The sequence below is a fragment of the Micropterus salmoides genome, unplaced genomic scaffold (genome assembly GCF_014851395.1).
Source record: "Micropterus salmoides isolate LMB-PRFRI ecotype aquatic unplaced genomic scaffold, ASM1485139v1 Ms_hic_scaffold_15, whole genome shotgun sequence".
Classification (NCBI taxonomy): domain Eukaryota; kingdom Metazoa; phylum Chordata; class Actinopteri; order Centrarchiformes; family Centrarchidae; genus Micropterus; species Micropterus salmoides.
In genome coordinates, this window is record NW_024040596.1 from 26325111 (window position 1) to 26352203 (window position 27093).

At 40.1% G+C, this 27093-nt stretch overlaps 1 protein-coding gene across 3 annotated transcripts in view; it reads left to right on the forward strand.

The window, feature by feature from the left end:
• raph1a (Ras association (RalGDS/AF-6) and pleckstrin homology domains 1a) overlaps positions 1–27093 on the forward strand; it is a 64681-nt gene that overhangs the window by 10636 nt on the left and 26952 nt on the right. For 2 of the 3 annotated variants that reach the window (XM_038721314.1, XM_038721316.1), the window contains exons 2-8: positions 8143–8207; positions 21908–22042; positions 22258–22366; positions 22497–22636; positions 22945–23187; positions 24779–24931; positions 25596–25772. In XM_038721314.1, coding sequence (XP_038577242.1) covers positions 21908–22042; positions 22258–22366; positions 22497–22636; positions 22945–23187; positions 24779–24931; positions 25596–25772 — 957 coding nt within the window. In that variant the 5' untranslated portion in view covers positions 8143–8207. Of the gene's footprint in view, positions 1–8142; positions 8208–19589; positions 19782–21907; positions 22043–22257; positions 22367–22496; positions 22637–22944; positions 23188–24778; positions 24932–25595; positions 25773–27093 lie in introns of all 3 variants that reach the window. The other variant, XM_038721315.1, reaches the window with a different exon arrangement.

The window sequence follows — 27093 nt, forward strand, 5'->3', positions numbered from 1 at the left end:
AAAATAAAATGTGAATCGATGAATGTTCCAATCAACTATCTCTATGCAAATATAAGATGACGTTTGTGTTTTCCATGCAACTAATTATCTGGTTTGTAACTCCCACCTGTGGAAAAAATATGTTGGTAGGAAGCACTTGCTTCCTTTTGGACACAGCACGGCTAGCTGTTTCCCCCTGTTTACAGTCTTTATGCAAAGCTAGGCTATCTGGCTGCTGGCTATAGCTTCATTTGTACTGTACAGAGACGAGAGTGGTATCAATCTTATCTAACTCTGGGCAAGACATATATTTCAGCATATTTCTCAAAATGAAGAACAATTTCATCAACATGGCCACCAATATATGGTACGTATTAAATAAAAATAGTGACTGAGAGCAAAAATTCTACTGGAAAATATTCAACTTTGAGAAAAGCAGTACATTTTCCAATTAACTATAATAGTCAGATTTTCTCTGCGATGGACTGGCGACCTGTCCAGGGTGTACCCTGCCTTTCGCCCGATGGCAGCTGGGATTGGCTCCAGCCCCCCGCGACCCTGTACGCAGGATAAGCGGTTGACGATGGATGGATGGATGGATGGAGTCCGATTTTCTTAATAACCTGAACATAGCATTTTACCTATACTAGATTTTTCTGAATCCAGTCACACATCAATCTCCACTAGGGCTTAACTGACTGACAGAGTAAAACCCGATCATCCAAGACCACTGGGTCCTTCTTTGTGTTTTGTCCTAATGTGAAGAAGGGATGCACGATCATATCGGCACATCATTGGTGTTGACTGATAAAGGCATGAAAATTGATATACGGTGATGACGGTGAAAATTTCAGCCTATAGGCAGAAAAGATGACGCTTTAATTATGTGCATGCAATGCACTATGTGGAGGTTTTTCTGATGTGTCTGAAACGTAGAGCAAAGTTGCTATTTGCAATGATTGCTTAGCGTTAGTCATGCGAGGAGGAGCCAAATCGCATTTCTTCAAACCAAATTTAATTGCCTATGTTAAGAGCAGTCATCTCGATCATTATGACAGATTTGAGAAGGAAAAACAGGTCCCAGATAAAAGAACCTGTCAGCAGTAGTTTTCTTATTTTGCACAGTTAATGAGTACATTCACTGCCAGTGAGTCTTTATGATAAGATTAGGTATAACATGTTAATTCCAATACAGGAAAGACTTGATGTTCTCTGCGGTTAGGTGGAAAAAATATGTGCAAATATCGATGTCGCAATCGACCAGAATGAGTTGCAAAATATTGGCACGTTGGATATCGGCAAAAATCCAATCTCATGCATCCCTAATTTCAAGTGTACGCTGGATACAGACACAGATGCAGTCAACCTTGCAGCCTCACTCTCTTTCTTGCTGTTCGTCCTCCTCATCCTCCCCTTAGCAGTGGTTTAACCCAGTAGCTCAGTGACCTTGTACGGTATTCTGTGTGTGTGTGTGTGTGTGTGTGTCAAAGCAGCTAAGCAGAGTGCTGTTATTCTGCCTGACAGTTCTGCAGTGCGACCGACTCTACTGCAGCAATACTGCGTGTGTGTGTGAGAATGGTGATTACGAGGATTCTCTTAACACCTTGGTTTCAAAGGCTTTTGTGTGGGCTCATAATCAGGTTGGTCATTCTGAAACTGTGTTCTCAACTCCAAGACTTAACAAAGGTTTTCACAATTAGCTGCCACCCATCAGAGTTCATTGTGTGTATGCAGACCGAGGTGGTTTTACTAGTTGTTTTATTGTGCCACCTCGCTCCATCCTTGCAGCAAGGGGTTGCCACCCTGGCTTGTGTTATGCCATTTATTCAAAACATGAAGTTTCCTTCCCTTACCCAAACTATGTTGACATTATCAATTAATTTGCGGATTATTTTCTTGATTTTAATCATTTGTTCTATAAAATCAGAAAGCAGTAGGGGAAAAAAGAAAATAATGCCCATCACAATTTCCCAGACCTCCATTTTTTCCCACTCTCTAACACAATAGGAAGACAAACTCATGTTCACATTTTGGCAAAATTACAAAAAACAAACATTTAAATCAATAAAACTGTTGCTGGATAATAATTTCTTAATAGTTTAGCTGTAATTGACAATGGCCTAAGTGGCGAACATGTGTTGTCATGCAGGCAACTATTTAATATTTTAATTAATTAATTTAATCCAAACTTATTTATATACTTTGTCAGCCTATGGGGAGATGCAAACCTGGCATATACATTGTAACCCTAAAAACTTGATGTATCAGCTAAAAGTAACCAGCAACCCCCATGCCAGATTGGAAATAGAGGAAATGCCCTAACAGTGTGAGAGCACCTACTTACTTCCTGAAAAGCTGATGTTTTGGAGATGACACCCAGCTGTCACCAAGTCAAACATGTTTCTTTTAAATCATAGCTTTGTTAGCATTAGGTCTCGTTTCTCATTTTTTTCCCTTGTTAAGCAACATTATTCAAACGTTGATTTACAACACTGAATTTCACACTGCACTGCCAACAGAGCAGTACCAATTCTATTATATTCCATTTATTCTGCCCTCCAGTGCTGGCAGCTTGTGCCCCATTTAAATAAAAAAAGCAGGCAGCAGACTTAACCCGTGGGTGTGTGTGTGTGTGTGTGTGTGTGTGTGTGTCACTGCAAGTAGGCAGTGCTGTTTTAGGTGGGCTGTGAGTATGTGTGTTATCTAGTTACCAAGCAGACCAGTATGTAATTACTTCTTGCAGCTCAGCAGCAAGGCACTGACTCTGGCATAGTAAATTCTGTTAAATTTGCATCAGTAACGACATCTGATGTTTTGAATGCTATTCATAGTGATCCAGCATCAGAGATACTCTATGGAGTAAGTGATTTAAAATGTCAATCTGTCTCTCTATATGTCTGTGACCTCGAGCTGCTGTAGACTAAACTGTCTGCTGTCAAGAGACAAGCTGTTCTAAATAGGTGCATTGGGGGGTTATCTAACTCTCCTATGCCTTGAACTTCTCAGCTGCAAGAATCTCTCTCACAGTTGTCTTTCCGTACTCGCGAAGACCCTCATGGGCATAATGCGTCCCCAAGCCCCTAGCGTCACAACTAAATGCCTAATTCCAACCTAAACCTTAAAACTAAGTTTTAACCTTCAAACAGTCCTTTGAAGTAGTGAGGACTGGCCAAATATGTCCTCACAAACACTGTAATACACATGTACAGAGTTTATATCCTGCAGGCTCAAATGAACTCATATCTTCCAGTTATGTGGTGTTGAGTGAACAGTCCCAGTATGAGCACGGGACTACAGCATGACCAGTTTAAACTTGCACTCGTTGCACTAGTTACAGCTTCAGTATTAATGTAACATTAACCCAATTTTTATAAAATTGCCTAATTCTAAAAGGATTCTTTGCAGTTCCCTGAGTAGCTTTGGTGTTGGACACAGTCTGTCATATGTGATCATAATCACATAATGTTTTCATTTAAGTTCTGAATAATGGTGTGTGATAAATTGTGTAACTAAACTGTGATGGCCAGCAGTCTTGTTTATGCACATCTTTTCAAGTCTGGACTGAATTAGGTGATCAGATTTGGAGTCGCATTTACTTGCAATGCCATAAGAATTTTTAAAAGGGCAAACTTGATTTTAGTTGGAGTATACTGCTGGCCTTTGAAGTGTCAGCTTCCTTTTCCTGTGCTGAATCTCTGCTGTTTTTAACCCCAAAAGCTCTGGACATATCTGTAACTACAACCCTTAACACACTCATGAGTGGTCTGGAACTTATTGTGTATTGTTTGAAACTTGGTCAGACTTCTTGCTGACACATTGTAGTCGCATAATAAGATGTTGCGTAGCAATACTGAACTCAAAATAAAATAAGATGTGGGTGGATGGTTACTAAGTGATGTATGTTTGTGATGTCATTAATTAATTGTCTTAATGCTTTGAAGAATCAAACTGATAGAGCAATGTGTTAGAAATGTTGGAACAATTTCTTTGGTTTAAATTAAATGTTTCCCAGTTTGCCAATTGCTTAATATTTTTTGTGGAAAGTATAATCTTGACAATTATACACACTATTAACTGTGCAGTCCACTTAAATTAGATGTCCAAGTCTCATCATGCGTGAAATAATGCAGAGGTAAAGCTATTATTTTCAGGCCGAGGTTTTAAAGCCTCTGTTTTGGCAGTCCATGTTGTTTCGTAATACCCTTTAATACACCCTCTTAGGCAACAACAATCTGCCGGGAAGGAGAACCAAAGCCTCAGCATCACAAAGCCTCAACAAATATATTAGAAACACATTTATTTTTTAACCAGGAGAAGATGAACTCAGAAGTAAAAAGACATACCAAGACAAGAAAGCCAACTAAAAATCAGACCTTGTAAGCACGGGAAAAAGGATATTTAATTAAAATAGGACCCAACACTTTCGCGTTTCGCCCAATGTAAGCTGAGATTGGCTCCAGCCCACCGCGACCCTGTAAGCAGGATAAGCGGTTGACAATGGATGGATGGATGGAGGACCCAACACTGAGATATTTCCCCTCAAATCTGAAGATATGTACCATGAGAAGATCTCAGAAGTATTACAGCTTCAATTACTTGATCAGTTGATCGACAGAAAAACAATTATTTTTTGTAGGCAAAAATGCCAAATATTCTCTGGTTCCAGCTTCGCTAAGATGAGGTGTTTTCTCTGTTTTGTCCTATTAGAAAGTAAAAATCTTTGGACAGACAAAACAAGACATAGGATGATATCACCAAGGAATATGTGATGGGTATTTTTCAATATTTGCTGATATTTAGACCAAACGATTGATCAATCAACCTTCAATAAAATACTTGACAGTTTCATTGATATTAAAAACAATTGTTAGTTACAAGCCTAAAAAAGAACTTTAAGCTACGCAGGCCGCATTATACCCACAATCCAAGTTTGGCCATTTTACCAAAACATTGTTTGAGACTAAAAAGTAATGTTTGTCATTTACCATATTCACGCAAAATATATTTGCAAGATAAGGTGAGTGACAATATTTACCAGGAGCTCACCATGGCCCTAACACCAAACAACTGAAAACACGAGTAAGTAACTACACTCTTCTGATTTATGGATGAGTATGACAGATTATATTATATTGTATTATATTGGCATTTGCACAGATAAAAATGGCTGAAACCTATTTCTGTAGGTGAAAGAGAGAGACGCTGGAGCAACAACATGTTACTGCTGGGGGATTTGTTTTTTTTTGGAGGTTTTCCAATTTGCGAAGGGGGCAAGGTCAACATAAAGTTGCCATTCTCAATCGTTTTGATTTAATTTGTCTGTGTTTTTGGGGTTCTGAAAGACCAACTGATTGGTAAAACTATCCATCTGTTTGCTCTAAATCCTAGACAACAAAAGACAACGAACAGCCCCAAACTAAAGAGCCAAAAAATAAATATTTTCAGGAAAGATGATCTACAAAGATATCGGGGAAACTCTGAATCAATGGTATTCATAAGGAGTGGCTAACTGCAAAATAATGTTTATAGAACAAAGAGGTTATGATTAACCCACAATCAAAGACATTCAGCACACCAAACCCTTAGAGATATTTACAGAGGACAGATGGTCTACCACAAGCTATTTTGATTAGTTAATTTTTTCTAATACTTTCCTGTGAAGTAATCGGTTGCAACACAGAGTGATGAGGAAGTATTTTAAATGACACATCAGTTTTGAATTCCTGGAATGAGATGGAAGTGTAAAGCTATATGTCACAACCACATCAGTCCAACTGAAATTTACCACATTAAGGAAGGATACATTAAGTACAACAGATCATGGAGGGAGCAAATTGTTCTGCCACCGTCACTCAGTGTCAGAGATCCATAGCAGTTTAACTGACATTATTACATCCACCAACAGATCTGTATAGAAGCAGCTTCTATACATTCTATAAATACAGATGTTAGGCCTTTATCTGCAGACCCTCATTTTTTACTGCTATTTTGTGACTGCTGTGGAGCTTTGATATGTGATCTGTTTTGTGCTAACCGTACTAGCCGTCTCACTTCTAAACATTCTAGGTAACTACTAATTTATTCTTGGTCTAACTAAAGTTGTGTATTTTACTCTTAACATGTGGACTCTTTTGGATGGTAAATGTTTAGTAAATTAATTAGGACTGCCCCCCGACAAAAGACTTTCCTAGACTAGTATTCATTAGTTCAAGCCTCTAGTTTCTTTGGTCGACCATTGCGTATATGGTCCTCAGTGTTGCATGTTTTCTTGTGCTTCTTCAAAACAGCTTGGACAGCACATCTTGAAACACCTGTCTGCCTTGAAATGTCTGCCGGGGAGAGACCCTACTCATGCGGTTTAACTCATGCTCACTCTTGCCATGGTGTGTGATTTTTGACAGTAACCTGTCTTTAGCAACCTCACCTTGTTAGTTGAGTTTGGCTGTTCCTCACTCAGTTTTAGGTGATAGGTGATCATTAGCACCTGTTTGGTATAAATGTTTAATCACACACCTGGCAATATGCCTACAAAACCCCTGACTTTGTGCAAGTGTATCTAGTGTACCTAATATTTGGTCTCACCAAATATTGATTTGATTATTTGATTTTCTTCTGTTCTCTCTCATTGCATTTTGTTAATTGATAAATAAATCTATTAACTTGTCCATTTTCTGAAACAGTACTGTATATTTTTTAAAATGGTTTGAATTCCAGTGCTGGGAAAGAATGTTATAATAAAATTGTTAACACTGTAAAACATTACAGAGAAATACAAAACTGTAATAATGAGCATTGAAGGGAACATTTCTTTCAATCTCTTGTTTGTGATATCTTATATTCTTCTGGTTTTTAGTCATTATCTTCAAATTTGTTGCGTTTTAACCAACATAGTTTTCAATGTTTATTGCAGTAAAAACCTTCAACGGCCAGCCACTGCTTTCAGTCTTCAGTGGAAGTGTGTTTAGCTGGCACAGCTGTGCACTTAGACGCATTGTGAGGGAAGAAGAGCCATTCTTTGTATCCATGTATGATCTTTCCATTACCAAGGAAAGCCCTTCAGGCTGAGCAGTGGACACTTTTGTTATGCAATAGTTTCTGGACAACAATGAAGGAAGGCCTGTGAGATTTGTTGACAGTAACAACAGCAGCATTGTTTCTAAAAATATTGCACGTTGCTGTCAGCTGTCCATGTTCAGGATTGTCACTGGACGGTTGCTGGGTTGAACCCCCCAGACTGGGTTTGATGGTCTGCACTGGGACCATTATTGAGTAACATTGATGTACTGATGTACCCATGAGCAGGACGCCGGTAGAGAGCAGATAATTGTGTATTTGACCAAGCAACAGTGGTTTTGTTGTTTCAGCCATCAGCTACTGATCATATGAGAGCTGCTAATGATCTTATGCAAGCAAGGATTGGAGTGTGTGTGTGTTTGGAACAGAACAGTGTAATATTCCTGTGTATGTAGACATTGTTGTGTGTATGTATGGCATGGTTAGTTTGTAGAAGGAGGACAGACACAAAACAGACATCCATGTCACAGCTTGGCACACTACCAAAACACTCCCTCGGACATACACATATTTAACTTTTACACGCACACTTTCTTAGCTGACTGGGTTTGTGTATAAACCCCCGAAAAAGGTCAGACGTGCCTATAGCGTGATTGAATCTGCCTAGTTGAAGTTTTGACATTATGAGCTGTGAATATTTTGTGAAATGTCACCTATTTGAGCTGAGTTTGCAAATGCAGTCCAAGAGAGACTCACTGAAGGAAAATGAACGAGAAATATAAGACATAGAGGGTGGCTGTAAAGGAGAGCAGTGCTTGGCTAACAGTTTCCCCCTGATTTCAGTCTTTGTGCCAAGGTAAGTAATGGATGGCTATCAGTGCTGGACTCACAAAGATGGAACTTGCATTCTCCTCTGTCTCTGGGTCAAATGTGTATTTGCCAAAATGACAGTGTTCTCTTAAACTATTTATATTTACAATCCCCAGATATTTAGCCATCACCCTAACCAAAAAACAATTGTTGGAAGCCCAGTGTGGTTTTCATATGGTGCTGTCAGCGGGAAGGAAGACGGTGTGTTTGCTTCTATGTCTGTCTAAAGGAAATATGATCATGTATAATAATACATTTTCTCTCTCTTGGTCTCTGCAGGGTGATTGAATTCATCCACTCTGTGCCGTGTTTGAGCTGGACTGAGCACTGTTAGCAGACCAAAGGTAAACAGCAATACACCACTCTTACCATTTCATACCTCACTGTCACATGTGAAAACGTCTGTTCTGTGTTTATGTGTGCTGGTATGTGCTTTATAGTGTTTGCTTTACAGAGTTGTGTACCACTTCTGTCGCAATATATAGCCAAAAGTATGTGGACCTTTTTGGATACTCCTTGTCTATGTCTTGTGTTTGGGCTGGGCTGCCCAGCTTCTATTAAGAGAAATTTTAATGATACAGCATACAGTTATATTTTAGTTACTATTTGTTCCAACAGCTTGGGTAACCCCCTTTTCTGTTTCAACAAGACAATGCCCCTGTGCATAAAGCCAGGTCCACAAAGAAGGGGTTTTCCTAGTTTGTTTAGGAAGAATTTGACTGGCCTGCACAGAGCCCTGACCTCAACCCCACTCAACAATAGGGGTGTGGAAAATAACTGATTTTTAGATGCATCACGATGCGGACTTGGACAATTCTCAATTGATTCACAAATTTCAATAATCGATTATCTAGCGGTTTAACTAAACTACTACTAAACTACTAAACTTTCACATGATGAATAAAATCAATGCATCTGTTATGACTGCATATTTATTCCTTGTTGTTTGGATTGTTACAAATACTTTGCTTTTAAAGTACTAAGTTGTCACACAGTGAGAAAAATACATCTTTATCCTATTCATTTTACAATCATATCGTAGCTCTCATAATCATGATGAGGTACCTAGAAATTCCCATCTTTGAGGTGAGATATCGAATCGTAGCGAATCATTGACCTGATAATCGAATCGTGAGACCAGTGAAGATGCACACCCCTACTCAACATCTTCAGGATGAACTGGAACAAAAACTAAAGCTTTACAGCACAACATCAGCAGCCTACATTCCTCATGTTCACGTGTGTGAATGGGAGCAAATTCCTGTAGCCGGGTCCACAATCTGATGGAAATCCTGAAACCAGAAGAGTAACTGTCATAGCAGCAGATTAATGCCCATAGGATTGAGATGTTCAACAATCGTGTAAAGTATGGGTATAATGTCTACATACTTTTGGCCACATAGTGTATTTGGTAATATTCCAAAAATGAAATAGCTTTTGACAGAATTTAAGATTGCCACTACTGTCTTTTATTACAGCTACTTGCAGACCACCTTTTGAGCCATCCTGTTTCAGTTCTTGGCTGTAATGATATTTAAACTGGTTGTAAATGTTTGGAAAAATTGTGGCTGACATCTGGTTCAGACATACTGTATAACATTTATTACCCCACTAGTGTAGCATACGATATTTTTGTATTTATGTCACTTATTCTGATTCAGTTCGTAAATATATAACCAATTGTAACAAAAATAAATAAATAAAATCAGGCAGCACACAACACAACTGATGGTTAGAAAGCTATGTAGAGGTTTCCAAACAAAATGTTCTTGTAGTGACTATGATAAATAATCACTCCCAGACTTTTACAGGCTTCTGTATTCTTTAGATTTGTGTTTCATCCCTGTTGAGCTCTCTGGAAAACTAAATGTCTCTGTGGCAACTTTTACCCATAGCCAACTCTTAAGTGCCAAAAGTATAAATCTGTGGTTAGCACAAAATAATTCCTGGACACTTAAGTCAGAAGGCATGTCATTTTATGTAACAGCCTGCAGAGGTTGGGTATTAATAGTGGAAAGTGACATGTGATCCTTTGTGTGTTGGATGTGCTGTCTCCTAAAACCAAGAAGCTTACCAAAAATATTTTAACCTCATGATTGCCTAAAAATACCTAAAAACCCTAAAAATGCATGTTAGCAGTGAGTGTGTAAAATATTCAATTAAAATACGATCTGCATGTTGGAGACATATTGCTTACAATGAGAGTGAAACTACCATCAATGCTAACAGTGCTATTGAGACAGTAGCATGGATCAGAGTTTTCCTATCAAAGTCTGATAGGCACCATCATCGACGTCGCCTGTTAATTTTTCTGGGGCTTTAGCCCTGAATGTTGTGACTGTAGCCCCAATATAATACAAACAAAAATATTTTCCAAATGGTACTCTCAGTAATATTGGATTCATTCAGCGACTACTGAATTGTCCTTAACAAAACTGTAATCAAAACATTTAGATATAAATGTTGTCAGTCAGTGTCTAGTTAATGTATATGCACTACAAACAGTCCGCCGCAAAGTAGCGAGAGAATAACATGATACACCTGTCGCTCTGTGTCTCCGTCCCACTCGCTCAGAGACGCTTTGCTCTGTTTGGGACTTTGTCTCTGCTCCAGGATGTTTCCCTCTGAAACGGCTGTGAGCTTCAGATGCTGAAAGTGCTGAAGTAAACGTTTGTGTGGATGTGTGGTGAGATTTCTGTCTGATCACAAGTGTTTTCAGTTTCGGGTTTCCGCCTCTGATGAAGAGCAGTGCTCTCGTCTCATCGAGTAGGCCTACAGTCCCAGACGGGCTCTGTGTCTGTCAGACGGTCTAAAGGGAGTAGCAGCCTACTACCATATCAGCAGAGCAATCACGCAGGGTAATGCACAGCAGTGGGGCGGTTAGATTTTGTTAAAATATTATGACTTTATTCTCGTCAGATTGTGATTTTATTCTGATATTACGACTTTTGTCTCAAAATATTATTCTGCAAATATATTCCCCAGAATATTATCAGTGTTAATTATTATCAGTTGTAATTATAAAAATCATAAATGTATTTATATGGCCTATGATAATTAATAATTAAAATGTAGCTCAATGATTTAGAGATAAAGTGGGTATAAAGTTCAGTTTGACTGTTGGCATAACAAGGTAGCAACAGAAAATTAGACAATTGATTGAGTTGCTGAGGTTATTTACTGTTGCTTTATAGACATAGTCCTACTTTGGGTAGGCGGCAGCGGGGAGGGTGAAAACATGAAAGATTTCTGGGCTGGGCTAAGCCTCCAATGTTTCAAGAGACCTGGAAATGCCCCTGGGCACCATTTGTTTAAAAAAAAAAAAAAAAAAAAAAAATCAAATTCACAAATGTAATGCATATTACTGCTTTATTCATTGTAGATTTTTTCTAAAATATTTCCTCCAACACAACCCTACAGTAATAACTTAAATTCATCTCCTTAAAGTTGCCAGGTTGAATCCAAGATCCGATTTTCTTTATAGAGCCATTTCCCCCAGCTGTTTGTTTGTTTGTTTGCTTACAAACTACATGTATGTGATACCGACACACATACCATGTAATTATACATATACATTTCACATGTCTGCTGTTACTAATCTGCAGTATAACTGGGCAGAGGCTGTGAATCAATGATGGGAAGAGTACTAGAAATCTATACTCAAGTAAAAGTACAATTACTCCCATTAGAAATTGCTCAAGCAGAAGTAAAATTTGACAATCTTACTTAAGTACCTGGTCAATGAACTAGCTTAATAGTGTTCTATAAATAAAGTTTATTGTTAATTATTTGTAATTATTTATTATATCATCTGAGTTAGATGTTTATAGTGTGCACACTTGTTCTGCATAGACTAAAGAAATTAAAAAATTAAACTTGTTTTTTACCTATTTGCATTACAATAAGCTTCAGGCAACAGTTTTTATACCAAATACAGTGTTTGACAGCTCTGCTGTATCATGTTTGAGCTTGTATGGAGCACTTAAACACATAATTAAACTTCATCTTCAGCCAGTAGTACCCAAGGCTAGTGGTGAAGTAAATTTGCGTGTGAGAGAGAGAGATAAGAGAGAGAAGGTTTGGAAACACTTAGTTGGAAATGTTGCATTTTTTTGAGATGATCAGACAGTATTTTCAGAAATTTCAAGGGAGTGTATGTTTGTGTGTGGGATGCTGCCCTGTTATCATTCAGTTTTGGAGTGAGTGTAGCTGTACCCACACAGCTGCATATACTGCACTGCTTATGTAGTACTGATGATCATATCAAAGTGGTGTGTATATACATATAAATGTACACAGTCTGTGTGTGTGTGTGGTTGTGGGCATTTGTGAAGGGAGTGGCTCATATTTCTATGTTTATTATACGAGCTGTATAGGTTTGGCAACATATGGCACGGTAAAAATATATAGAGTAATGTCTAATCATGATAAAATTTAATTTGAATGAGTAAATATGCTGCTATAGCATAACTAAATTGTCTTCATTAAGTATTGTATTTTCTGTGTAAGGAACCAGAGTCAAATCCCTTGTATGTGTACACGTACTGTGTCAATAAAGCTAATTCTGATGAAGAACAATACTGACTGCAGCATTTTAGCTTTTATATAGTAGCACAGTGACTCCAGGGATTGCAATGTCGGTCCAGAGTTAAATATCTCAACAACCTTTAGGGTGCCATAATGTATGATATAGCTATCATCCTCAGGAATAAGAATATCCTAATTTTCCTCCAATGGCAATATAATGTCATGTCAATGTCATTCTGTTTCTTAGAAGAAGAGTCTACTTTTACCTTTCCTCTAGCACTACTGGTCAGTCCTCCCAATATAGGTGGCGGTCTGAGCTTAGTGATGTTGTGCCTACTTGCAGAGCAAGTTGGTAAACAATTGTAGTGGGAACAAAGGAACAAAAACAAAAGTGGATGATGCAACATAGCTAATAAGCTACATTAGCTTCCTCCATTTTGGACTCTCTGTTCCCTTAAAGGTCAGCATCACCAAGACACTTTGCCTGTCAGTGACCGAATTTGCATGTCAAAGTTCAACAAAGATGAACTTGATCTGAAAAGTTCAGTCAGATTTACTTTAGGCCAAAACATAGGGGACAGGAATCTCTTTAAGATTTCTTGCTAACCTTAAAATAAACCCTTTTCATTCTGTTGACGGCTTTACCTATCCTCTGGCACCATCCTAAGGCCAAATTTGACTTTTTTGGCCCCAGTGCTGGTAAGAATCTGAGAATAGCACTTGTGCCTCCGCTTTTCCACCGCCTCAACTTGTATGGGGAAAATGTTTTGGGCCACAGGAGCAAATTGGCAGCAAGGATGACTCTGCTGCACCATATCCAACTTTATTAATACTAGAGGCCGACCAATATGGGTTTTTGGGGGCCGATGCCGATATTAAAGTGAATAAGTGCTGATTAATGAGCCGAGATTTAGATTTAGAGAATGATTTGGATAGTGGAACCCTTTACTGTTTAAACTGCACTTAGAACAGGCCGATTTTGAAAGCTGGTATGTATGTGGGCTATAAAACTGTTTCCTAAATGGATTATGTTAATAAAATAGATTACAGTCTCAAAAAGTGAACATGTAAACAATTGCACATCAATAAATATTTGTTGCTGGAACATGGAACCTTTTCAGCTGTCTGTAAACAGAGAGAGAATAAGCATGTGTATTTCACTTTACACATAATCTGCCATAATTTCAATATAGCACATTCACATCTAGTTCATCCCTTTACCAGCACTCTTCTAACCAAAGCTACGAGAAATCATTTCTCATAATCGGTCTAAATCATGCCGTCTATGATACAGTGAGCTGCTGTTGAATGCATCTAATACAACATGACTCTCTACAACGAGGACCTGCAACTTTGAGATTTCATTTAATTAACGTTATAACTACAACCAGAGCCGTTAGGGTTCTGACTACAACGTTTCACATCTACAAAGTCACACAAAGATGAGCTACAGGAAGCTGTGTTATTTTCTTGTTCAGCTCACGTTTATTTACATGTCTGCTCTGGTTTAATCATTTCAGACATGGCGGCTAACTGCAGACAGACGGCTCGCAGATATATTTAGGATACGTCAGAAACTATAGTTTAACAGCTCATTACGACATTAGCGCTCCTCCACTGATAAACACGGCATTACCTTTGTGGCTAATTTAGCAACGGGCAGCGTTAGCTGCTGTAATGTTACGTGATTTTAGAGAATATTTAGAAGTGATGAACTAGAGTCAAATGTGGACCGTTCACTAGAACTGATACACTGTTTCAGAATAAATCTACAGTTACGTCTGTCAGCAGCTTCCAACACCCAGCTACCGTGACATTAACCTGCTGTGAGCTGGTAGGAAGCCGGGAGAGGGCAGAGAACAACGGCAGGGTTAGCAAGTCATGAATGTTTTCAGGAGAGGAGAAGTGACTGGGTCTGTTTTTATTATAACTATTTAAGTCATGTAATTAACATGACAAAAGACCGACTCACCGCTCACACAGCCCTCTGCGTGTTTGGCACATGCTGCATGTAAGCTCTGGTAAACTCCGGTCACTCAGCTGATTGTGTTTTTTGTGGTGAGGCAGTGTTGTTATCAAGGGTGCTGCAGCTGGTCGCCCTCTGCTGGGGCAAACTATGAAACACCCATGACATGAGTGAAGGATCTGACTTTTTGTTTCTTTTATAATTGTCATATATCTGCCGTTATAAACAGCCGATGCTGATTAAATGCAATTAGCTCATATCGGCTGATAATATCAGCCAGCGGATAAATCGGTCGGGCTGTTAATACGTCCATCCATTCAGTTAGAATAGAATCAACTTCCTGCTGCCTCTTGTTTGTTTCTTTTGGAGCAAAAATACAACTGTTCTGGAACACACTGCTGTGTGTGTGTGTGTGTGTGTGTGTGTGTGTGTGTCAGCATCATGTTACACAGCGGCAGCTGAGTACCCTTGGGATCTGCTGGGTCAAATACACACACGCATATGTATGTGCTTGTGACTCACACAGTGCCACTACCTTAAGCTGAGACAAAAAATCCCCCCAAAAAGGTACAGACCTGAACAAATCTTCATGCTATGTAGCCCAAATGAAGTATAATAAGCTGGGGATAACTACCTTTGTGGCCGCGTGCGCAGTGAGTTTATTAATTCAGCATCTCTCTATCAGCTGTGTAGAAGACAAAGAGAAACACACTATATATTGCAGTGTAGGTAAAAAACAGCACAGCGTAGCTGAGCAAAGTAAAACAAGAGCACCACAGAGTACACAATCTACCCCTGCCTCACACTTTTTCTCCATATTAATCTCCCTTCCTTGTATTCAGAGACGGAGGCAGATGTCGATATGATGCAGAGAAACGAAAAGGAAATGATGTAATCCCTCCTGTAAGTCTCAGGGGAAGTGATATCATTGTTGCTGGACCAGCAGGCTGCTTCCTCTGCCTCTCTCAATGCTTCTTCCTGTGCGATACTAGCTAAATGGTTATTCCAAACACCTCAGTCATGAATTACCGTATGAATCATTCAACCTATATATAAGACACAGATGACTAACTGATTAAAAAGCATGCTGGTGGTTTTGTATATTTTAGCTAATTTACTCAAACTGCAGACCATTTTCCAAAGCAGAGAAAACCCATTTTGGCTTTTCAATGTGATTTTCCTCCCTGCTATTGAGCCATCGATTGAAATTCGAAGAATGTGTAATGCAAAGCTTACAAGTAGGTTCTTTGGGGTTGAAGAGGTTAACAATTTTGACATGTCTGACAGCTGTAAAAGAACTGCTGCCTTAAATTAGATTTGAATCTGCAGGAAGAGCAAGTCAAATGTTAGAATGTTGGTCGAAATGTCAGACTTTTTTTTTTGTGCGTAGTCTTGTCTTTGAATGACGTACTTGTCAATGAGCTGTAATGGAATTAGAGAGAAGTAACAGAGACAGGAAATCTGTCTTCGCTGTGTTTATGCATGCTGTTCTTACCTTCAGAGTTGGAGGCTTGTGTGTATGGTTGTAAAAACAAAAAAAATAATAAGAGGAAAAAAGTGACAATGGCATTAAATGAACTACGGCTTGGTTTGGATGAGAGTCTGTCAGAAGTGTATTTAATGCTTATTGTTGAAGATTTACTTGCTCCTCAAAGAATTTACAAAGCGTGGTTGTGCAGTGGTTAGCACTGTTGCCTCACAGCAAGTAGGTTGTGGGTTTGAACCCCGGTTGCCCCGGCCTTTCTGTGTGGAGTTTGCATGTTCTCCCCGTGTCTGCGTGGGTTCTCTCTGGGTGCTCTGGCTTCCTCCCACCATCCAAAGACATGCAGGCTAGGTTAATTGGTGTCTCTAAAATTGTCCTTAGGGGTGAATGCGAGTGTGAGTGGTTGTTTGTCTATGAATGGTGGTGGTTGTTCTCGTGTTTGATCTGGTTGATGAACTCCAGGTCTTGAAATCTGGTTTTTGAACATCCTGAAAGTCCACTCTGTGTTTTCTAGCTTGCGTCTACACATTGAGTTAGATTACCAGACTAGAGCACTCTAGTACAGCAATCTCACATGTGTCCTGAGTGAAAGAGAGAGCAGCAAGCATAAAACAGTTTCACTGCGGAATCACTGTCTGACTTGGCAGCCCCGCATGGCCTGGCGCGCGCACACACACACACACACACACACACACACACACACACACACACACACACACACACACACACACACACACACACACACACACACAGGCTAGCTCCTGTAATTGATGTCACAGTGTGACTCCTCGGGCTAATTATGTACCCTGGCAAGACAAAAATGAATACAAAGACACTGTGTGTGGTTTAGTTACAGCTTTTAGCTGAGTGTGAAAGATGACATCAAAACCTCAATTCTGTGAGGAGCTGTTTTCACACAGGGGGTGATGGCGCATAGATAAGATGCCTGTCTTTGGTGTGGGAGACCTGGGTTCAATTCCCACTGTGAGATCATCCACCATTGTGTCCCTGAGCAAGACACTTAACCCCTAGTTGCTTGTCACCTCTGACATGTATAGCAACTGTAAGTCACTTTGGTCAGCTAAATGAATAAATGTAAATGTATTTGGTTTGTTGTGTAATGTTAGATGTGCTTTGATTCATTGTCAGCAAGAGTAATTTTGGCAGAAGAGTTGATACAAAAAGTAAACTGTTCTATGTCTGTTGTGAAGATAGAACTGAAGGTTTTCTTTTGAAGCTATTGTTGAGGGCAAATGGAAGAACTGAGGAATTGGAAGGAAATAGTTTCTCATAAATTTTGAAAGTCTCGTAAAGATTTTGCACTGTAAATTATTTTGTGTGTGTGAGAGCGAGAGAGAGAAACATCTCAACTTACTCTGTGGATTCACTCATTGCTTCTTTTTTCTCTGGATCTGATTTATAGCTTCGCTTTACAAAAACCCAACCAGGCCTAAAAATACCGTTCTGTGTGTGTGTGATGTCCTGATATAGAGCCGTGGGAATAGGCCATATTGAATGCAGTTGAAGGAACTTTAAAGCCCTCTCTGTTGTTGTTTTGTTGTGGCAGTGGACCAGTTGAGGCTCTGTGTAGCACTGTGGGAAACTGGGAGCTGCCCAATACAGATGCAGTGGGTCGCTCAAGGGCTCCTCCTCCTCTCTAGAGTTTAATGTCCCGGGTTGACACAGGGACCCTGGATAGCCTGTGTGATAGCCTGTAACACTGTATGAGCCACACCTCCTCTCTGCCACACTACAGCAGTCTTACTCTATATTTTGTGAGGGGTTAAAGGTCAAAGTTTTGAGGTTAAGGTCACTTCCTATCTGTGGTAGTTTACAGTGTGGTTACAGGAGCAGCTGATTGTGTCTGCTGAAAACCCGTATAGTTTAGTTTTAAACTTGCTCTCTTTAAAGCGTTAGGAGGGAGAAGGGTTTTGGAGGAAGAGAAAGGGGAGGAAAAACAGTAATAGACAAGGGAGAAGGGAGAGAAATTAAGGGAAAGAAAAAATAAAGAGAAGTAGGAGGAAAGAAGGATGGGAGTATGATTGCATGGTTTCAGTCTGACAGACAGGAGGAGTGTGGCTGCAGCAGTAAAGTAATTACTGTTTACTTTGGACACACATGCACAGCACTTATAGCCCATCAGTATGACTTGCTTTCTCAGCTCTGTTTGACAAAACAGAGTTCTGGTTTTCTTTCTGGTGGTGCATTCAACTGCTATCTGACACACAGTTGAACATTAACCAGCAGAATACAGAGATGGCCAAATTTTTAATTGTTTGATTTTTCTAACAGTTAAATTCATCCAGACAATGCTTTTCTGCAGACACCGCAGTGTCCATGAATACACGTTGATGAGATCTGAAGATAGGACTTGTTTGCAACTACATTACACCATGTAACAAATTTTCTTTTTTGTTCCTGATTAGTAAGTGTTATTTCCTAATTGCTTATCCCTCAGAAGTAAAGAAAGTTATTATTCCCCACAAACATTGCTTTTGTGACCAGGAGAGTGACATGTTGAAATTTCCAATAAGAAAATAGGCAAATTTGTGTGTTTTCGTTCACATAAAGTCAGAAAGAAGCAACGTATGAATACAAATTAACATGCATTTATACACCGGCTTTGATCTTTGCCTCAGGCAGCTTAGGGAAGAAGTCTTGAAGGTTGTTGACAGCTGCCGATTCCTTATCTAGAGCTCTGACAAATTGTTTCACAAGGTCTTTGATTCTGATGCGCAGTGGTGGCATCAGCACCTTTCAGTGGTCCACCAGTGCTCCCACTTGACATTGTTCCTCCCCACAGAGAACTCGGTCCGCTGAGGCCAGTCCCGCCTGTGGTAGTGCACCTTGGTGTCCCTCCTGTCCCAAAATCAAAGATAGCTGGGAAACTTGGCAAAACCACCTTGGAGATCCACCAGGAATGCCACCTCCCAGCAAGGTCTTGATACTGCTGTAATCCTCTTTAAGGGGAAGAGACGGGTACTTACCCTGAAGGGGTCATCACTATGAGTGACCCCTTTCATATTACACTTTTCATTTGATCAGTTATTAGTATGAAAATATTGATTAGTGCAACTTTAAGCTTTCACGCTACGACGCATTTTGGTCAAATATGTACAGCACTTTGAGACATACGTTTTAATATTGGGCTACAATAATAAGAGAAACCTGTATTCATATAATTATGTAGAAGGATGATAAATAATAATAATTACCTATTACATACACACCCACATGCATTATGAACCTTAAAAAATGGACCACAATTTCATTATTAATGTGGTTGGAAGCAGGTTTGCATGCAGCAGTTTTTGTCGTCCGTGTTCTCTTCCACTTCGAGACAAAGCTCCATGCGAGGAGCAGGGTGAGTTTAGATACAACGGGAAGTGAATTTTCTTCTCATTGAGATTGTGCATGCAAAGAAAAAAGGTTACATTGTTGGCCTGCATCCAACCTTGGCCTGGGTGAAAACAGCAGATTGTTGTACAAGAGCGCAGCTGTGAGAGTTTTCGCAACGCTCCTCTAGTCCCTCAACAGTCCCCAAACCACACACACACACACACACACACACACACTCGCCCTATCCTCTAGTCTAAATGACAGACCTTGCTAACCACAGGGATCTAATTGTAGCGCCGCTCCTCAGCTTGTGTGTGTGTCGGGGGGGGGGGGTTCAATGTGTTTGTATGTGGGTGTGTGACATTTTGCTCTCTAATCTTGTGTGTGTGTTGGCTGGCTGTCCCTCCCCAGAGAGAGACAAGGGGGGCAACGACAAAACGGCAACCCTGGAATAGCACACTGGGCCCTGGGCGATACTCTGGGGTCACCTGGGTGGCGATGTGGAGGAGAGGAAAAAGGAGGAGGTTAGAGGACGGAATACAGATTGGAGGAGGAGAGCATAGCGAGCAAAGAGAACTGGAGTATAAGGAAGGGAGGTGAGAGGTGAGACACTTGTTCGATGTCTGGACGAGAGTTAGATGAACGCTGTAATATCATATTATGAAACTACAGGCTGTTAGCTTAGTTCAGCATAAAGACTGGAAACATGGGACGACAGCAAGCCTGGCTTTGTCCAAAGGTTAAAAATAATCCTCATGGTGATGACAAAACAAAGGCTAGTTCGGCACATTATCCCCCTTAAAACCACAACTTTTTTTTTTTATACACTTCAGTTTCTGTACAGATATAAAAAAAAACAAATAGCAGATATTTTTTTTTACCTTTTGGACTGCACTAGGTTAGCAGTTTCCCCTCTGGATCTAATCTCAGCCAATCTAACTGTCTCCTGGCTGGATCTTATGCCGCGTTCCAGACCAATCAGAACTGGGAAATGTCCAAGTAGAAATATCCGACTTTGAACCTCAAAGCGTTCCAGGTGCATGGTGGTGCCTGACACCGAAAGTGAATGAAATACATAGCTGACCATGACAAACTCTTTGTCAGGTGTACACCCAGTTGCACCCTCAGCTCTGCCCTTGGTGTTAATAAAAATTATGTCCATTTTAATGAAAGCAAGTAACTGAAGTGATAATCCTCAAAAGACAGTAAGTGTCCTAATGTTTCCAAATGTTTTGGCGTTTTTAATATTTTATTGAATATCTCTTTTGAAGAGAAGATGTCTTTCAGAGATTCTTTACTGTAATCAGCTACCTAATGACAATGGCAAAAAATTTATAGATCAATTTTCATGCAAAACATGTTTTACTATATGACAGTTTGAATTATTTTAATTTAAATACATGGAAATATACTTTATTGCCCTTTAGTTTGTTTTATGTGTGCTTTCATAGGAGCTGCCATTGTTGTGTGATGTCATTCAGCTGTTACTCGTGAAATCGGGGTAGATATTTTTTTTTTTGTAGTTGGAGGACGGAAATTTCCAAGTTGCCTGGAACGCAGCATTTATATGTAACTTGCAAATAACTCTCAGCAAGAAAGTGAGTAAGCATATTTCCAAAAATGTCTAACTATACTTTTAACATTACATTTAAGTTAAATTGTGGCTTTATCTTCAAATTTAATAACAGGGTCAAATCAGCGTGCAGAAGGTTTTCATGCATTCTATACTTCAAAAACTTAGCTAGCCTACATTTTTAGTTTGCTACGTCTGATAAGTGTATTACATCATGCATAGGGTGGAAAACTGTTTGCTACTGGTTGTCAACACAGAGAAGAATTCAACAGCTGCTGTGTGTCTTTGTCACTGTGTAATCTATTTGAAGCCACATATATTTTCATAACTGTGTGTGTGTGTGAAGGACCATTATTGCCATCATTAATCACACACTCTTTCCAAAAGTGTGTTGACTTGTTCTCAGTGCGGTTACATAAACGGTTTATACACACACACAGTCTTAATCTTTCATAACCTTTCCCCTGAATTTCCTTGTCATGCTTCGTGTATTCTTTTGTTTTAAATCATGTTGATTATTTTTACCATTATTTTTAGACTGTGGAACAGACCACTCTGTCTTCCTGCAAGTGTTGTTGACATTCTGATGTTAACATAAAGTCTTTGTGTTTTTTATTGTTATAAATATGTTCAACATTATTTTACTTTTGCTCAGCACAAAGCCAGTATGGCTGCAAAATGTCAGAAATATGCGGAATAACACACCGTGAAGACAAAAGGTCCCAGGGTCAAAGAACAAGACGGTCTATAACTGGTCTGGCTGCAGTGTTGATTGCGCCCCACAATACAAAAGTGTGGATGGGACTAAAGGTATACTGACAATGTTGATGATCTTTAGAACTTTAACCGTTAGATGTTTACCCCCAGGGGGCATAAATGTGCTCTGTTTGTCTTTTCATTTTGGTTTTTGTTGTGAAAGATGTAACCTGCCCGAAGGAAAGGCCAGAGGGTCCCCAAAATGAAAAGGAAGCATCAACTGTGGATCATGAATGTTGATAACATTTAGACAATCAGGGGAGTGAAATCAGAATGCAATATGAACAGTTATGGTGCCACAAACTGTTGGCCACTAGATGGAGCCGAGAGATCATGCTGTGTCTTGCAGAGGAATTAACCAGTTTTTCTTTTTCTTTTCCTCCTTTTGTCATCTCCTTAGATGGATCAATTATCAGATGAGGAGGTGGAGGTCAGGGAGGAAGAGGAGGAGGAAGAGGACGACAGTGATAAGGAGGACAAGGACTTGGATAAGATGTTTGGAGCCTGGCTGGGAGAGCTCGACAAACTCACACAGGTACACGCTCTAGTCCAGAGCTAATCTGCAAGAAATCAGATGCTGTGGCATGTACTGTAATCATTACAGAAGCACTGTTTCAATATTGTGTCAAATGAAATCTGATCCTAGCCTGCTGAAAATAAATGGATGATTGGGTTTTTGGCACACAAACATGCAAAAATGTGAAATGGGTGTTGCACACACTTAATTTTCTTCTTCTTCTGTCCATTCAGAGTCTGGATGATGGCCGCCCTGAGCAACCCCCACAGCAGAAAGCTCCTCTCAGACAAGAGACCAACATGGCCAACTTCTCCTACAGATTCTCCATCTACAACATCAACGGTCAGCCCCACACAGATGCCTTTCCTCACTCGCAGTTTGATTGGTTTCCTTTCCTCCTCTCCTGCTCTGTTATGGTCTGCCTGTCTCTCTCTCCTCCACATCTCACATCCTGATATCTCTCTGTCCGCAGAGGCGTTGAATCAGGGGGAGAACGTGGATCTTGATGCTCTCATGGCTGATCTTAGCTCGATCGAACAGGAACTCAGCACCGTCAACGCCAAACCCAACAGCATTGGCAGCATGGCTCGCCTGGGGTTGACCGACACCAAGGTACACGTGTACAGAATATGAGCTTGTGTTCATAGTGTGAGTTTTGGCCATCATTCATCGGTTATAATCACATTTCTTGTTGCTGTCCTTGATGAGCATTTTCTAAATATTGAAAGCAGAGAGTCATTGAGATGTCTTTTTTTTTTTTCTCCAAGTAGAGGTTGATTCAAATCAAATTGTTTTAAGGCAGCTTAAATGTTTTGGTTAATACTTCCTTTTTATAAAATATGAGGAATGCCTTTTCTGTTTCTTCAGTCTCAGAAAAGCTTTGTTTCGAGTCTTTCTGCACTCTTTCTTTCCATCTCCAGGTCCGTCAGAAGCCTCCAGCAGGGCGCAGCGGCAGGCAGCAACCAGCAGGGAGCAGCAGTGGTGGTGGTGGAAGCAGTAGTAACAGTGTGAGTGGTGGGGGGGGCAGCAGCGGGGCGAGCAGTAGCAGTAGCAGTACTAGAGCCTCACCCGCTGGCACCATCAGAGCTTCCGCTGGGCATCATGGGAGACCGGCGCTGGCTTCTAACTTCAGTCTTGACGACATCACTGCCCAGCTGGAGAAGGTGTGTGCTAGTGTGGAAATGTGTTTTATAAGAATAAATCTGCGTGAGTGATATTTTTGTCATTTATCCTTATGTAGTGTGTGTTGTGCCATTTTTATATCCATCATTCATTTCAACAAAAACTCATATGCCTCAAAATGTCAAAGGTTTTTTTTATAACATAAGCAATAAAAATGCCTTTGTAAAGACTCCTTGGCCTTAGGGGGGAGTTGTTAGCGAGAGGTAAACATTTTAAAACTTCAAGTAAACTTGACAAACCAATCATTGCCTCATCAAAAGCATGGAAGTGTGGAGAAGTTGAAGCATTAAGGGGCAGAGTGGGCTCTCTTGATACTGCAAACAAATCAAAATAGGTCCGGGAGAACTGGAGGCAGAGCCTTGTTCTGCAGCTCAGCAAAGAAGGAAACATGTTTCAGTGTTTTTGTGGTTGAAAAATAGATTTCTACCCAACTGTGGTCAGTGTTTTGCTGCAACCTTTTTAGATACTCTATTTTTCCTGATAAGATAAAATTGTCTGGGTTGAAAACTAATAAAATGGAGCAAACGATGGTGCATTGAAACATGACAGTGTTCCAAACAACCATCAGAGTACTAAACACACGGTTAAATACATACTTACTGAGAACTGTATGAATAGGATTCAAATACATTCAGTTATTTAACACTACATACTTGAATTTGCTGCAGTTTTTGTTAAAGGAGACCTTTTTATACTGCATTTAAAAAATAATTATTTTCTCTTATACTGGCCTTTCATGTAGGCCTTCATTTCAGCCTCTGTCTGAAACAAGCTGTAGATGCTCCTGTCTCTTTAAGGCCCCCACTCTCAAGGCCCACCAGGCTGGCTACAACTCTAAGGGGAAAACCCGTAACGGCAAAGATGGAGGTTATCCCACCCCTCCCGCTAAAAAGCCAATTGTCTGCTTTTAACAGCCAAAGCGGGAAACATATTTCAGCCAATCGTGTGGTTCCACTGACGTAAGGGTCTGTTTTACTGCGCGTATGTGGAAGTGGTGACGCAAGCATTGTAGAAGTATAACCGGAAAAACCTTATTTTGGAGCAAAGTTGTGAAACTTTTCCAGCAAGTTTTATTAGATTTTACTGCTGATTCGATTCATGCAGTATTTATGTCCCAGTGACCAGTACAAGTGCAGTTCTGGCTCTCTCCCCATTCATTCAGATAGGAGCCTGGTCTTGTTAGTCCGAAATAGCTGACCGGAGGCGTTGCCAAGATGGCGCCCGAGTGGCAAGATTTGCCTAAAAGGACTTTGGCGGTACAGACAGACTGAGCGTAGCTGTGCGGAGGTGCCGATTTGCTAAGGTGAACCCCTTGAAATAAAATTAGGTATGTTCTGATCAACCATCAAAATCATTTTTTAATGTTGCAGCCATGAGCTTGATCAGACCTTGCTACGTGAGATTACACAACCACAACTTTGGTGAAAAGGATTAATTAATCCAGAGGTGTGAGGGATGACACATATGCTCTTCGACCAGCGTACCTGGTCAGATGTGTTCACTTGTGTTATTTTTGTATGATGGATAAGGTTGACCTTTACCTGCTGTCCTCGGTCTCTGCTTACCCATCAGGCGTCTCTCAGTATGGATGAAGCTGCTCGGCAGACCTCATCCCACTCTCTTAGCTCCGCCTCCTCCTATACATCAGCCACAATGCGGCGGCCTGGATCCTCTCAGCGCCAACATCGACGCACAGGATCAGTCGGCACAGTCAGTGAACATGAGGTAAGTTTCAAGTGACCTCAGCCTCTTTATGTGGTGTTGATCCCTCTTCACAGTTCATGAATAAAAATGCGGTAAATATCAAGTTGATTACTTTATAGTATTTTGAGCTTTTTAATTTTGTATCACTAAACTAGGATCTTTAGGATTTGGAGCTATAAAGTCTGTGTGACCTGGGACCTGGATTTATACATGAACTTAGTCTCAAAGTAATTTCTGATGGTATGCTTACGTTCAATTCATAGAAGATGCTGAGCGTGAAAAACATTGCTTACACAGGATCTAAGAAGCCCATTTGTAATTTACGCACCTGTAAAAATCTCAAATTACTTGAAGTTGACAGTACCGCCCTACAGCCAGTGATTCCCCGTTATAGTATGCTAGCACAAATGAGGACCAAAAGAGAAAAGCAAACCTTTTGGAAGACAGGATCATGGTGATGTTAGAGGAAATTGAAGCCAGGCAGCATGTATTATTCAGTGGACTAAATAGTGGGTTGACACCTTTTTAAAAAAACATTGTTCATAAAGCTAATGCAAAGATCACTCCAGGCTTGGGTGCATGATGTCTAGACTTTGCTTAGAGATAAGATAATTTTGATGTCAAAGTAAAGTATAAAGTTTTCCAAACTGATTTCCCTTCTCTTTCTCTTGTTGTGCCACTTTAGGCGCGTTCAATTGTTCAGTCCGCGCGCTCCTCCGTCACCTCAGCCTCCAGGGTTTCTGTTAACTCTGCTTCTTCCATGGACTCATTGGACAGTGTTCTTCGCAGTGAATCAGACAGTCAGCAGTCTTCAGTTATGCCCTCAGCTGAAGTAGCCGTTCACGTTCATCACAACACAGAGGTACAAGCCCCACTTTTGATGAGCAAAAGAATGAATGGATGATTTGTATGTTTGTATGTTCAGTTTTTGTTGAAACAGTATTAAAGAGGTGTTTATTCCACCGTGTGATTGAACTGTATTGGATTATATTGTCCATTTATATCAGTGACTGTAGGTGAAATAACAGAAACACCTCTCACCTTCCTGAAGGGAGGATTTATTTTTACTGTTTCCCTTCCTTATTTAACCAGACGTTGACCGGTGACTGCCATCACAACAGTCTACCTCGGTGCTAATCTCATACTCAGGTGTTTAGCAGCAGGACTGGTGGTATTTTGAGTGGATCTACCTCACTAAAACCTGTCCACTGTCTGGGATTATGCCGAGTCTTCTATCATTTCAAGCAGATTATGAAGAGATTATGTGCTTCAGCTGATAATTCCACTTAAAATATAGGAGGAAAATACCAGAAAACACACAGTACTGGAATGGGTCACTCAGCAAGTTGTTTGCGGAGTTCAGTCACAATGCACTATTGTCCAAGTGGCATTTTGTGAGGTTGTGATGCGAATGCAGACATTTTTAGACCAATCTGTATTTAAAACTGCATTTCCATGTGACAGTCACAACACACAGTTATTAAAGCATTTCCGCTGCTAGTTGATCATATAAACACTATTTAAATGTTTAAAACTCCAGAATTGTAAAATATTACTAGAAGATTTTGTATAAACTTTCCAAAAAAAGAAATCGTTGACCCATAGTGTGTTTTTAGGCATCAAGTCTATTCAAGTTATGTTGTTTCCCAGAGCTGCAAATAGGGTACAGTCAAACAGTCCACTTTCCTTGCTGTTGAAAGTGTAGGTTGTTTTAGGTTTTGCTGCAGCAATGGTTTGTGTCGGTTGGCATTTTCTCCTACTGCCGGCTGTGTGCTGCTGACAGTTTCTGCTGCTTCAAGCTGCGTCCTCGCTTCTTTTATGTTCAAAACTGCTCTGTTTTTTTCTGTCGCAGAATACACTGAAAAGAAAAGCCTGGTCATAATCTTCCCTTAAACACCGACGTAGTCAGATGTGAATGATTCACAGCTGTGCTAGCAAAATGGATACAGGAACAAGATACAACAGGATAAAATGTCCCAAAAAAATAGCTCATCACAATTATACAAGTTTCACCATGAAGGATTTTTGTAAACATTTATACTCCCTAAATGCTATCCCTCTTACATTTCTAACACTGGTGGCTGCTGAGGGAATTTAATGTTAATGTTAGTGCCTTGCTCAACCAAAAGAAGAAACCCAATGAGCTGTACTGCGAACACAAACCTTGTTCAGTGAGTAGGAAA